At 40.5% G+C, this 13,173-nt stretch overlaps 1 protein-coding gene across 19 annotated transcripts in view; it reads left to right on the top strand.

The window, feature by feature from the left end:
• Positions 1–13,173, top strand: part of Apc (APC regulator of WNT signaling pathway) — a 95,972-nt gene that overhangs the window by 41,258 nt on the left and 41,541 nt on the right. For 12 of the 19 annotated variants that reach the window (XM_021214709.2, XM_029546869.1, XM_029546868.1 and 9 more), the window contains 4 exons: positions 6,227–6,308; positions 6,974–7,172; positions 10,457–10,565; positions 13,047–13,160. In XM_021214709.2, coding sequence (XP_021070368.1) covers positions 6,227–6,308; positions 6,974–7,172; positions 10,457–10,565; positions 13,047–13,160 — 504 coding nt within the window. Of the gene's footprint in view, positions 1–3,558; positions 3,578–3,621; positions 3,838–3,992; positions 4,168–6,226; positions 6,309–6,973; positions 7,173–10,456; positions 10,566–13,046; positions 13,161–13,173 lie in introns of those variants that run through there. The other 7 variants (XM_029546876.1, XM_029546877.1, XM_029546875.1 and 4 more) reach the window with 4 other exon arrangements.

The raw sequence follows: 13,173 nt of genomic DNA on the forward strand, positions 1-13,173 counted from the left end.
GGGAGTGGGTGGGTAGGGGAGCAGAGGTGGGGGGAGGGTATAGGAAACTTTCGGGATAGCATTTGAAATGTAAATAAAGAAAATAATACCGGAAGGGTAGGGCATTTTTAACAGCTTATGAAATATGAGCCAATGAATAGGAAGGCAAAGGTTTTATTTGTTCCATGACTACATGATGTACCTTTAAAAAGTGTTTATTTCTTGGCTTCTATCACACTGTCATTTGGAAGTGATGTGTACTTATGTTTAAACTCTTAAAAATAAAATGAATACCTGTTCTTGAAAAAAAAAAGAAAATAATAATAATTTAAAAAAGAGCTTTTAATTAAAAAAAAAAAAAACTTGGCCCAGTCTATATCAGGAAAAATATAATCTAAGGTATGCTTGGATTTGGTGATTACCCAACTGGTTATGCACACATCCTGGTAGATCTATCCATGTATATCATTAGGATTGGGCCTATGGTAAAATAACAATTACAGCCTTCATTGAAGTTCATTGAACAAGCTCTACTGTTAACGAGCAGAACTGTGGCCTGTTTGTCTTCCACTGATGTATAAAACGATGCAGTTGAACCCATTGGTGCTTTCCATTTTGAGTTATAATTAAGTACAGCCGTTCTTCTCCCTAAAACCACGTTAGTAGACTTTGGGACACATACAATCTCACGGAAGTGTGTTTCCTGACCTTTATTAACCTAGGCATCACAAAGAAAGGCAAGACAAAGCTTCAGATTAAATCAGGGAAGCCTAAAACGTAAGCAGTAGTACCACCTACTGGCAAAAGAGGGTACATCCTGCTGTCAGTTACATGACATCACTATAAAAATACAAAAATACTGTGGGGTAACAGCCAGGAGAATGTATATACAGAGTTAGGGGAATATGAGCAGACCACATATTTGAGGGAATTGAGGAAATACTTACTTGGTATAAGTATGATATTGTGGCTATGTTCAGAAAGAATCCCTATTTAAATATACCTATTAAAATATTGTAAAAGAAATGATATGCCAACTCCCCCAGAATCATGAAAAGCAAAGCAAGGCTGAGATTATTGTGATTTTTCTCTCTGGGGTCACTGAATAAGCCAGGCTTATTCTGGTCACAGCAGGCAGCTCTGCTGGAAGGTATCATCCCTGAAAGCAGGCAAAAAGAGCTTTAGATAAGGCTACCTTGGATAGGAGGAGGTCAGAGAAAGGCATGTGTTAGCTCGTAAGGCCTGCCACAGAGAGAGAAACTTTGGTTTCATAAAGTATTTGCCAAGTTTTGAACTCTTTGGACCAGATTAAAAACCTCAGCTCCAGGATGGACTTTAGTGCTGAGAAGACAAGCACCACCCGAAAATAAGCAGAAGTGGAAACCATGGTGAGATCCTCAAGAGATGCCTCTGCTGTGCCGGATGTCGGGTGTGGGTTCACCAAGAGTAGGAACTTAAAGGCCAAGGAAGCCAATTTGCCATATATTCAATATAAGTAAAAAAGGACACACTCAAGAAACAAAATCAGGCCGGGCGTGGTGGCGCACGCCTTTAATCCCAGCACTCAGGAGGCAGAGGCAGGCGGATTTCTGAGTTCGAGGCCAGCCTGGTCTACAAAGTGAGTTTCAGGACAGCCAGGGCTATACAGAGAAACCCTGTCTTGAAACATCCCCCCTCAAAAAAAGAAAAAAAAAAAAAAGGAAAGAAACAAAATCAGTTTTAAATTACCTGAAAACTAAGTTAGGTTCAAACTGTTCGCTGTTACTAATAGAATGGAAACTAGCAACCCCAGCAGTGAGAAAAATAAGTTCTGGAAGAAGAATGCACCACCACCTTAAGCCTTTCTTCTTCTTACATACATACCATTGGCATACTGTCAAGTTTGAAGAATAAGAAAATGGTGATCAAGAAAACAGAAGATAGGTGGTAATTCAGAAGCAATCCAGGTGTTGGTGTTAGTCAGCAATTCTTTACATAAATATAAGAATGTCTTGAAAAAAAGGGTATTTGATAAAATGCTAGAAATACTATAGTTTTTTGGACAGGGAATTGTATTAGAATAAAAACAAATCAGGTGTGGCTCACAGGAAGCACTTTCCAAAAGGTTTCACCTCAGAAATGTTGGGTTCTTACTGGTAATTTCTCAGCTCTAGCCAACCAGCATCAAGTATCCCAAGCAAAGCAAAGGTTTCCCTTGAGTAGGTCTAGTCTTGTGAATCGCAACTGACTCTTCATCCCCAGTTAATCAGAACCACAGAATCTTAATTCAAAGTAACAAATGACCCCCCATGGATTCTTTACATTTCTCTCTGGAATGTCACAAGCCAGGCCTCCATCTGTTGTACTTCCCTCAACATTCTTATCTTCCAAGCTCCACAGAACAGCCTACCAAGCTTTGAATACCCAACGGCTTTTCTAGCTCAAAGTTCCAAAGTCCTTCCACATTCTTCCCCAACACATAGTCAGGTCTGCCACAGCAATACCTCACTATCCTGGTCCCAGTGTGTCTTAGTTAAGGGTACTATTGCTATAATGAGACACCAGGAGCAAAGCATCGAGGAGAAATGAGTTTATCAGGCTCACACTTCCACATCACAGTTCATCCTCAAAGGAAGTCAGAACAGGAACTCACGCAGGGCAGGACTCTGGAGGCAGGAGCTGATGGAGAGGCCATGGAAGGGGACTGCTTACTGGCTTGCTCCCCATGGCTTTCTCAGCCTGCTTTCTTACAGAACCCAGGACCACCAGCCCAGGGATGACACCACCCACAGTGGACTAATCAGTCACTAATTAAGAAACTACCTTACAATCTGATCTAATGGAAGCATCTTCTCAACCAAGCTTTTCTCCTCGAAGATAACTCTAGCTTGTGTCAAGTTGACATTAAAAAAAAAAAAAGCCAGTAAAGGTTTCATCAAAATTAAAAGCATGTCTTCTAGAAGGCTTCAATAAAAAAACCGAAAAAAGTCTGTCTTTCACTATTGAAAATCACTTACCACACTACACATACCTTCGACAAAAGAACTTATTTCAGAATATAAAAGGACTTCTTCTATAATCAATAAGATACTGAATTTGTTCAGCAGGTAAAGGCGCAAACACTGGTGAGTACAAGCAGGGTGAGCCCAGAAGAAAATGGTGTGCTGCTGCTGCCATCAGTCCCAGCACTCCTAAGAGCTAGCTGTGAGAGGAGAGGCAGAGACAGGAGAACCATTTCCCAGAAGGTCCTGTTAGCCTGGGAGTCTCTGGCTCAGCAGTAGCCTCAGCAAAACAGATGAGAACTGACTCCCCAAATTTTTCTGATCCCCACAAGTATAGCACACACTTGAGTAGACAGACAGATAGGTTTAACTATCCAGGGTTTTTTTGCAACATGGCCTCAAAAATTAAAAAGATAATTAGAAAAGGAAGATAAATGTCTGGGTATGGGCTGGAGAGATGGCTCAGTGGTTAAGTGGTCATCTGCTTTTCCAGAGATCCTGAGTTCAATTCCCAGCAACCACATGGTGGCTCACGACCATCTGTAATGGGATCCAATACCCTCTTCTGATGTCTGAAAACAGCTACAGTGGACTCATATAAGAAAAAAACTGTCCAGGTACACAATGGAAAATATCTCATATCACCTGTCCTCATGGAATACAAAGATCATTTGACTCCGACTCAGATGACTAAGATTTAAAAGACAGATTCATACTGATTGGAATATTGAAATGTTCACACTGCCCGTGGGCCTATTGTAAACACATGCACATGGGCACAGAGGCACACAGGTACTCACATACTCTACAGCATTTTCTTTTCAAGGTAAACCCTGTGATTGAAGCATTGGAATTCTGAGAAATTACCCCAAGAGAAGTAAGTACTTATGTCCACTAGATGTCTGTACAGAGTGACCATATTAGCATTCTTCATGGCAGCCTTCATGAATACATGTGGTAACATGGAGGTGTCTTGCAGATAATTATGTTAAAGTAGAAACACAGAGACTCAAAGGACTCTCTACTGTCTAGTTATTTCTGGGAACTGAAGATGCATTGACCAGAACTTGAGGGGACCAAGGCTGGAAAGGCTACTCCACCAAGGACTGAAGATCTGTACCTGTGCACATTGAGCTTCAAAACAGAAACATGATTGGGCTTACTTTTGTTAGTAGGCGTAGACTATTCATTGCAAGTTGTGAGTAATGTAAGTCATGCTAGATGTTGTCATCGTAAGGCAAAGTAACTGGAAGTGAGTGAGTTGGCTTGTCCGGCTTTGCTTGGTGAAGTTCATAATTAAAATCACTTAACAAAGATAACCTAGCAGACCCATTGGAATAAGCTAATACTTTGTAAAATTGCTACTCTTAAAACCCTTAAAAATTGTAGCCTTAAATTTCATTTGTTTTATTTACATTGCTGCTTTTATCAATAGATTTCTAACAGATGTACAGAGGCTTTGGTATTGGCCTCTAGAATTAAGCCTAAGGTGACACACATTCTCAACAAAAAGCATTCTACTGCTGAGCTGTGCCTAGCCACGGAGACTTCCTGTTCAGTTATTTACTTGCTATGTCCATGCATGTCCCTGTGTGTCCCTGTGTCTGTGTGCATGTGTGTTGCACATGTGGAAGTCAGGACAATTTGTGGGAGTCAGTTCTTTCCACCATGTGAATTCCATGATTCAAATTCAGATTGTAAGTCTTCCCTTAAAGCAATAATTTTATTACATGTGTGAATATTCACTAGTTTTAAGATTAGAAAATGTGAGCACTTACTAGAATCACTCAGTTTTCACAGGGACCTGTGTGTCCTACGTAAGCACTCTACCCGCTTGACCACTGATTTCGATTGTAATTCTGTCACTAAAGGGAGAGGGAAGCTTTCTCTTTGTTCTATATAAACACATTTAATGGGATTTTTTTTTTTTGCATACTTTTTTTTTCTGTATGGTATACTGTGGTCCTCTTGGCATAAGATGATAGGGTTGTTCAAAGACTGCTGCAGCTGTTAGCTGTGGATGGAAGAACTAGAACCCTGGAAAAAGACGTCATAGTCTGCAGGGTTAGTCTGAAGCTAAGGAAGAGAAGTGACCTGCAGCTCAATTATGTGGGCATGCTCTGCACCCACTGAGGCGGGGTGTCCCCATCCCACAGTGACGATTCTCTCTGGAGAGGATTTTCAGCGTGAATATCCTTGACCTTCACATTCCCACACCTCCTACCAAAGCCGTTCAAGTAACAGCACAGTCTGCTGGGTGAAGGGCACATGCTAAGACCACAGGTCATTTGTTTTCAATGTGTACTGTGACAGACCAAGGCAGGACCTGGAGCTGTCCCTCTAGCATTAGCTCGCCTTCTGGCAGGTTCCCTTTCAATGCTTCCGAGATCACCATACCACACAGTGACATGGCCTTAAGTTTCAGGGTTGCAGATGTTCAGTATTTTCCAGGACTTCCAAAAACAAATTGGTGAAACAAGGACATGCTGGAAGCTCACGTGGCATGTGTCCCTATATAGGAAGTATGAAAGTTATTAAGGAGCACTAATAAAAAAAAGATTTATAGGTAACCAGGCAGAAAAATTGGATAGAAAATTATTTCAAACTTTTTTTTTTGAAAAAAAAAATCAAGAAGTACTTTCTGTGAGAAGAAAGACAGTGACATCAAGGGCAGGAGGCAGCTAGCATGCAGTTACATGAGTGCCTGCAGAGAATGAGCCCAGACTCTGGCGGGTCTCCTCAGGTGTGCCTGGCTGAGTGGTAAGTCACTAAACAGCAGACTTGTCTCCTGCTTGTACAAATACAGGCCAAGAAATGTGTCTTCTAACAGCCACTTTTGTATGGCTTAAGCAAGTCTGTAGGTGTCAGCTGATTGAAAATGGTAATAATTCTAAATTCTTAAAAGTAATTAGCCCATATTGTAAAACATAATGGGTTTGTTTTACTATGCCTTTTAATGTATGCATAAACTGTACTTGGATCATACACACCCCCCTTTACCTTCCTTTTAAGTATGCCATGAAGTGTCTTGCATGGGGACTCCTCAAATCGCTATTATCACAAAATACCACTATTATTTTTGTTGAGATATAACAGTGAATAATAGGTAATATGTTAATGTACACTATAGCCTATGACATGTTGTCAGTGTGAACTGAAATAGCTTTCTCAAGAACCCAGTCATATCTAAATGCCAAGAAATACAGAATCACGTTTTGAAACGGTTATTTAGCCTTTCATGCTGATGTACTGTGTTCTCTCAATAGGAAGTACTTAAGCAGCTACAGGGAAGTATTGAAGATGAGACTATGACTTCTGGACAGATTGACTTACTAGAGCGTCTTAAAGGTATGTTTTTTAAAAGCACTTTAGAATAGTGTTTGAAGCTCAGTTTCCAGGTCAGCTGTTCTCATTGGATGCCGGGCTCAGCTTGCCCCTCTTCCCCCCTTCCCCCTGGGTTGGAGCTGTTGAGTACATAGATAAAGGCTCTGTTTGCTTGTTCCTGTGTCATGTCGTTGGTTTTAACTTAGCCCCTCAGTTCTGATCTGCTTTTAAAACTCGTTTCATTCTACCAATCACTAAATACGTTTCAGTAGCAGATAGCTGGCAGATAGGTTCAAAGGGGTAGTGTCTTTTTGCCTGTCTTTTCCTATGCCATTTCTAGTAACATCTGTCTTAAAATGTCTTTCTCACTTTGTTGCCTAAAAATTCCAGTGCCAAACAGGGGCCCTGCTTAGTAATAAGTAAAACCAGACAAATTCGTTTTTGAGTTGCTAATATTATTTCCGGGGAATCTTAGGATTTTGTATGATTTTCCTTTAACACACTTGTTTTCTGTATGACTCATGCTGACTTTGCAGGGCAAGTTTTAACTATTCTAAATAATTATGCAACTGCATATATTTGTAATTAAAATATAAACCTGAGGACTCACTTTTAAAATAATGTAATAATGTTAGGAGTATTTTACATGGCATAAAGCAGTTACTACATAAGAACTTGTTTCTGTTTAGAATTTAACTTGGATAGTAATTTCCCCGGAGTGAAACTACGCTCAAAAATGTCCCTTCGCTCCTATGGAAGTCGGGAAGGTTCTGTATCAAGCCGTTCAGGAGAATGCAGTCCTGTCCCCATGGGGTCATTCCCAAGAAGAGCATTTGTAAATGGAAGCAGAGAAAGTACTGGATATCTAGAAGAGCTTGAAAAAGAAAGGTAACATGTTCCTTGTGCAGTAGGTACTGTGTGTACGTGGGAGTTTTACAGTGCAAGAAACTGACAGGCGCTAGCCTGCACCGTCGTTCTTGCTTAATAAACCAGGCTGGCCTCGAACTCAAGAGATACACCTGCCTCTGCCCCTCTGCCCCTCTGCCCCTCTGCCTCTGTCTCTGCCTCTGCCTCTGCCTCCCAAGTGCTGGAATTAAAGGTGTGTGTCACCACAATCTACTTGTTCTAAATATATTAATGATTGTGTTTGCAATAATTCTAAAAGTAGAAAGAAGGAATTTTCTTGAAATTCTAAAGTCTTATATTTGACTACTTAGTTATTTTAAATATTCTACACATGTTAAATCCTTGGTATAGTGGTGAGCATAGCTACCTTTCAAATAATCCGTACATTGAGTAAAACCCTAAATCATAATATTTATATCTAGTTGAATTATCAATGACTTACAGTAGAATTTCAGGTTATCTTTTGAATGAAATTCAGTAACTATAAGGAACCCCATTATAGAAAGCAGACGAAAAGGAACCACAAGTGAGAGAAGTGGTTCTTTATGTCATTTTCCACAGAGACAAAGCAGCATTGCTTAGCCTCTGCTCTGAGCTGAGTTCTTGTAATGAACTATTAATTCTCCTTGTAAGTTAGAATTCTCTCACCACACATGGCAGAACCATCAAGATATTTTCAAGTATTTTAGGACTCAGTGCCAGGTGGCAATGCTCTTCTGTAAAACATTGATCTAGCACTTGTAAAAGCGGAGTGTTAAGATCACATATAAAGAGCAAAGCCTGGAGCGCTGGAGAAATGGCTCAGCTCTGCCAGAGGTCCCGAGTTCAATTCCCAGCAACCACATGGTGGCTCACAACCATCTGCAATGGGATCGGATGCCCTCTTCTCGTGTGTCTGAAATCAGCTACAGTGTACTCATATAAATAAAATAAATAAATAAATCTTGGACTGGGGGAGAAACCGAGCCTGGAAAGACAACTTAGTTAAGAACATGTGGTGCTTTTGCAGAGGGCCCAGGTTCAGTTCCCAACACTCACATGGTGGCTTACAGCTGGCTGTAAACCTGGTCCCAGGGACTCGGACCCTTCTGACCTCCAAAGGCAGCATGCATATGACACACACACATGCAAACAGGTACACTCACATGTACATAAAAAATAAAATAAATAAAATTATATGTAGGAAGTAATTCATCATGTTTCACTGGGAGACAAAGGCATTATTATTATTTTGGCTTGGGGTGAGGCATTTGGTAAAAGTCAGGCTGACCATGTAGATTAGGATGGGGTTGAGCTCTCTTTAATCCCTTACCTATGCTGGTCTTTATTTTTACCCTGGACTACCTAAACACCATCCTGATCCAAAAGGAGAGTGCTCAGGCCCAGGATCTTTGTTCCCTTTCATTCTGTAAAGCAGCAAAGGCCATGTGAGCAGGCCAGACTTCCCAGGAACTTAACTTTGGTGCTGATATTATTAGTAGAGAGCTTTAGCAAAAAGAATTTTTAAAATGGATTTTACTGCAAGTGCTAGGTGTCATAACAGCTATTAGTAATGAATACGTGCAGTGGCCATGCTCCTTTATCTCTGCCTCTGACACTTAACGGGGTGTGCTCTGGGCTCCTGCTGCGGCACCGTTTATCTCTTGCCAGATCATACCCATTTATTTTCTCACAATGAGGGTGCTTAGCTTTGAAATTTATTTCTCAGGAAAGGTCTTCTACATACATTTGTACTCATTACAAATATTTCCCAAGGAAATACCAAACAGAATTTTAAAAATAATGTATCATCAGAGAGGTGAGCATCATTGTATGGCCAAATTCCAGATCATAATAGAAAATTTTCACAGGTCTAATTAAAAGAAAATCCTGATTTTCCAAATAACAAAATTATCTTAAGTGATGAATTGGGGGGGGGGGGAGAAAGAGTCCATATGCAGCCTAGTGAGTGAGTTGTGCCATCCCCAGTACAGAGTCCTCCAGTGAGTGAGTTGTGCCTTCCCCAGTACAGAAGTCCTCCAGTGAGTGAGTTGTGCCATCCCCAGTACAGAGTCCTCTAAATGAGAAGCAGAAATTACAGAAAGGAGTGGGAAACCTGGAAAAGTGCTTCGTCTCATGCACATCAAAAGAAATCAATGCAAGTCATGGTGATATCCTGGAGGTTTATAAATCTATACTCTAAAAGTTGTATCATACACTTAAATTTGTAAAAATTAGAGCTTATACAATTGGTACAACACCTTACTAGGACACTTAAGTTCAAAATCATGTACCCTCAAATTTTATCATGTATGCATGCATGAACAATTATAGAGTGAAGTACATAATGACATTCACATAAAATATATATATATCAAAATACTTAAAAGTCCCCAAGTGCTCCCAGCAAAGAATTAGGCATAGTATTTCTCCTTCATGAGTTTATGAATATTACGAGGTACACAGAGTATTAGGCAGCTATGAAGAAGTACATAGTCTTTTGTTCTCATATGGAATGACTTCCAAGGTAGATGAAAAAACATGTATAGGACAACATATATATGAATAATCTAGTATTTATGTTTTTAAGTATACAGGTAATTATGCAGATTATTCTTTGCATTTTATAGAAAATCTCTGGAAACAACACAAGAAATGATACCATCCATTGCTTGGGGAAAGGAGCCACACAGAACAATAAGGAGCTTGTACTTGTTGGTCCTATTGAGTTTTATCTCAAAAACAGCCTTCTGTTATATGTTTATGTTTATAATGGTCAGATGTATAGTGGGACTGGTTCTTAGGGAATTACATAAATTCATCTTGAGATTCCAAGCTTTAAGTCTCTGCCTCAGGGTAGCGCCCTCTGGCTGTGGATGTGAGGTTTATTCACAGAGTTGTTGCACAGTGGCCTACCTCAGCGCAGCAGCCTACCTCAGATACAGCCCCAGGCTTCTCTCTTCCCCAGCGTCAGTGCAGCTGGTCCTGACTCCGTTAGTGTAGTGTTTCTTCTTTTACTGGCTGTGAGTTCTGCTCTCTCCTTACCTTTCACTTACTTCTTGGACTGTATGAAAGAGAGCCCTTGGTTGAAGCAGAACTGGTCAGCATCATAGCAGGGAAGGAGCACACTTGATACTCAGAAGCCAGTGATTGTAATACACAAGTCCTACAAAACCCAAGCCAGTGTGTTCTCTCTCACTAGTTCATCATTGTCTTACAGCAGCAGTTGCTGAGAGCTACCAGGCAATATGTATTAGCTTGTGTAAACTTACCTTTCTTCCAAACAGATCATTACTCCTTGCTGATCTTGACAAAGAAGAGAAGGAAAAGGACTGGTATTATGCTCAACTTCAGAACCTCACAAAAAGAATAGATAGCCTGCCTCTAACTGAAAATGTAAGTAACTTGACAGTACAGCTTTTAGATTTGGTAACTTGACCTTTAAGTACTCAGATTATCTAGGAAGAATTCAAGATAACTGAATTTGTCATGATATAAAATGTAATGTGTCTTAATCAGCTATTAACCTAAATATATAATGATTAATGAGTATTTTCGTTGTTGTTGTTCTTGCTTTTGTTTGTTTTCATGGGGTTTTGTTTCTGTTTTTGACACAGAATCTGATGTATCCTAGACTGACTTCAGACTTGCTATATAAGAGAACCTGATCCTCCCCAATAGTAGTATTACAGGCCTGCTTTACTGTAACCACTTGTTAATTAATTTTTAATAGAAGAAAAAATTATTGTATACCAACAGATACTTATTTTAATTCCACATGTGTTTGAATCTGAATTCCACCTAGACAACTATATTTTTAATTGGTAGGAACATTATACTATCTGCTTGCAGTTTCTGTACAATTCAGGGATCATGCCAGATGGTTTTTACAACTAAAATGTCCTCAACAATAATTTGAATCTTACTCTTTATAGTATAAATGCCACCAGAATCCGGGAGGCTGGCCTTGAGGGTGGTAGTGAGTCCAGGGCCAGCCTGGGCTGCAGGAAGCTGCTTTCTCAGTATAACCTTCATTCTTAGCTTAGATCTTCACTTTCTTATAGTAATTTTGAGAGAACACAGTAGGCAGAAAGAGAAAATAAAAGGAAGAAAAGCCTTCCAGATTATAGTTACCTGGGCTTCCTGAGAGAAGAGCTAGAACTCAAGGCTTAAAGTGCTCGCCTCCCTCGTTGTGACCCAAGAGCAGCGGGTCAGTAACAGAGAATCAAAAGTAAAGGGCAGTTGTCAGATACACTTATTATTTGCTGTTTATGAAGTAACCACGTTTGATAGAATACACAAAAATATACGGTTATCGTGGGCCATTAGTAACACTAATAAATTTAAACCTGCTTGTGTTTTATAGTCACTTACTATACTTTGCTTTCTGATTGGGAAACCAAGTTAACAGGCATCTCCATATAGAAATATTTATCTGTATATCAGAATATCATACCACTTACCAGCTTTAAGCTATATTATTATGGCACTCTGTGTTAACAAGCATCTACATATAGACATATTTATCTGCATATCAGAATATCATGCCACTTACCAGCTCTAAGCCATATTAACATAACACTCTGTCACATTCAGCATGTTGATTTTTGTGGAGTGGTTGGGAAATGGAGGACAAGTGATAGAAAGAACAGCACACGCTCAGTAAGAACAAATGGCATGCAGGGGAGCATGTGGTGCTTGTCTTCAGTCCCCAGAGCCCAGCACTTAGCCGATAGGTAGGCAGGTTCTATGAGATGAGTGCAGGCTGTTTCATCTGCCATGTGTTCCTAACTTTGGTGTGCCTTCAAGAGTGCATTATGAGTATGTTTTGTTTGAGGGCAACTTAAAAGTTTGGAGTCCTTGGACCCAGCCTCTCAGGAGCAGTTTCCTACATGAGCGTGAGGAGCGCCCCCTCCTGCTCTCCATGGCTCCCAGTGGCTCCTAACAGTTACCTCAGTACATCTGTGAGGGTGTCAGATGCACTGGGATTGTGTTTACTACAGCTGTGAACGGCTAAGTAGGCACTGGGAGTTGAACCCCAGTCGTCTGAAAGAGCAGTCAGTGCTCTAAACCACTGAGCCAACTCTCCAGATCCAGTGTTTAATATATAGACAGTTTTCTTACTCCATTTTCTTCATATGGCACGTGCAGTTTCTCTCTGTTTAGCCTGTACACATAAACCTTAGTTGAATCGGAAGGTTAAAGGTAGTGAACACCTGTTGGCTTTTTATTCCCCCATGTTGTCTGTGTTAATATACTAGGTTTTGTTTGTTTGTTTGTTTATGATTGAATCTCATGTGGCCCAGTTCTCCTGAACTCCCAGTGTAGCCAAGAATGACCTTGGACTCCTGATCCTTCTGCCTCTGCTTCCTAAGTGCTGGGTTTGCAGGCATGTGCCACCACACCTAGCTTTCTGTGGCACAGTTTGGGTGAGCACTGTAACAACTGAGCTACGTCTGCCGTCTAAAATACTAGTTTTAATAATTAGAGATAGTTCCTCAGGGTTCTGAGTTGTAATTCAATGGTACTGTACCTGCCTAGAGTGTTCAAGGTTCTAGTTGATTCCTAGTACCACAAAAATTAGTCAGGTGCCCCTTTAACAGATAAAGAAATCATAAGGGGACAGAAGTTCGGCTCACCCTAACTGGACCAATTGCATATTTTCATCAACACAGTCTAAGTTAAAGCCAGCTGTTACCTTGGGCAGTTCCGTATGTAGTCAGGGACCCCAGCTGAGCCCGCTGCCCGTGCTCATGGTTTTGGATTTCTCAATCATGGTGACTTTCATAGTTATTTACTCAATTTCTTAACTGATACTTATGTGCTTTTTGGTTTTACTAGTAAACTGAGAAATTAATGTGCTATTTGTGGTCTTAGTTTTCCTTACAGACAGACATGACAAGACGGCAGCTGGAGTATGAAGCAAGGCAAATCAGGGCTGCCATGGAGGAGCAGCTTGGCACTTGCCAGGACATGGAGAAGCGCGCACAGGTGACTGGCCAAT

Source organism: Mus pahari, chromosome 15 (assembly GCF_900095145.1).
Source record: "Mus pahari chromosome 15, PAHARI_EIJ_v1.1, whole genome shotgun sequence".
Classification (NCBI taxonomy): Eukaryota; Metazoa; Chordata; class Mammalia; order Rodentia; family Muridae; genus Mus; species Mus pahari.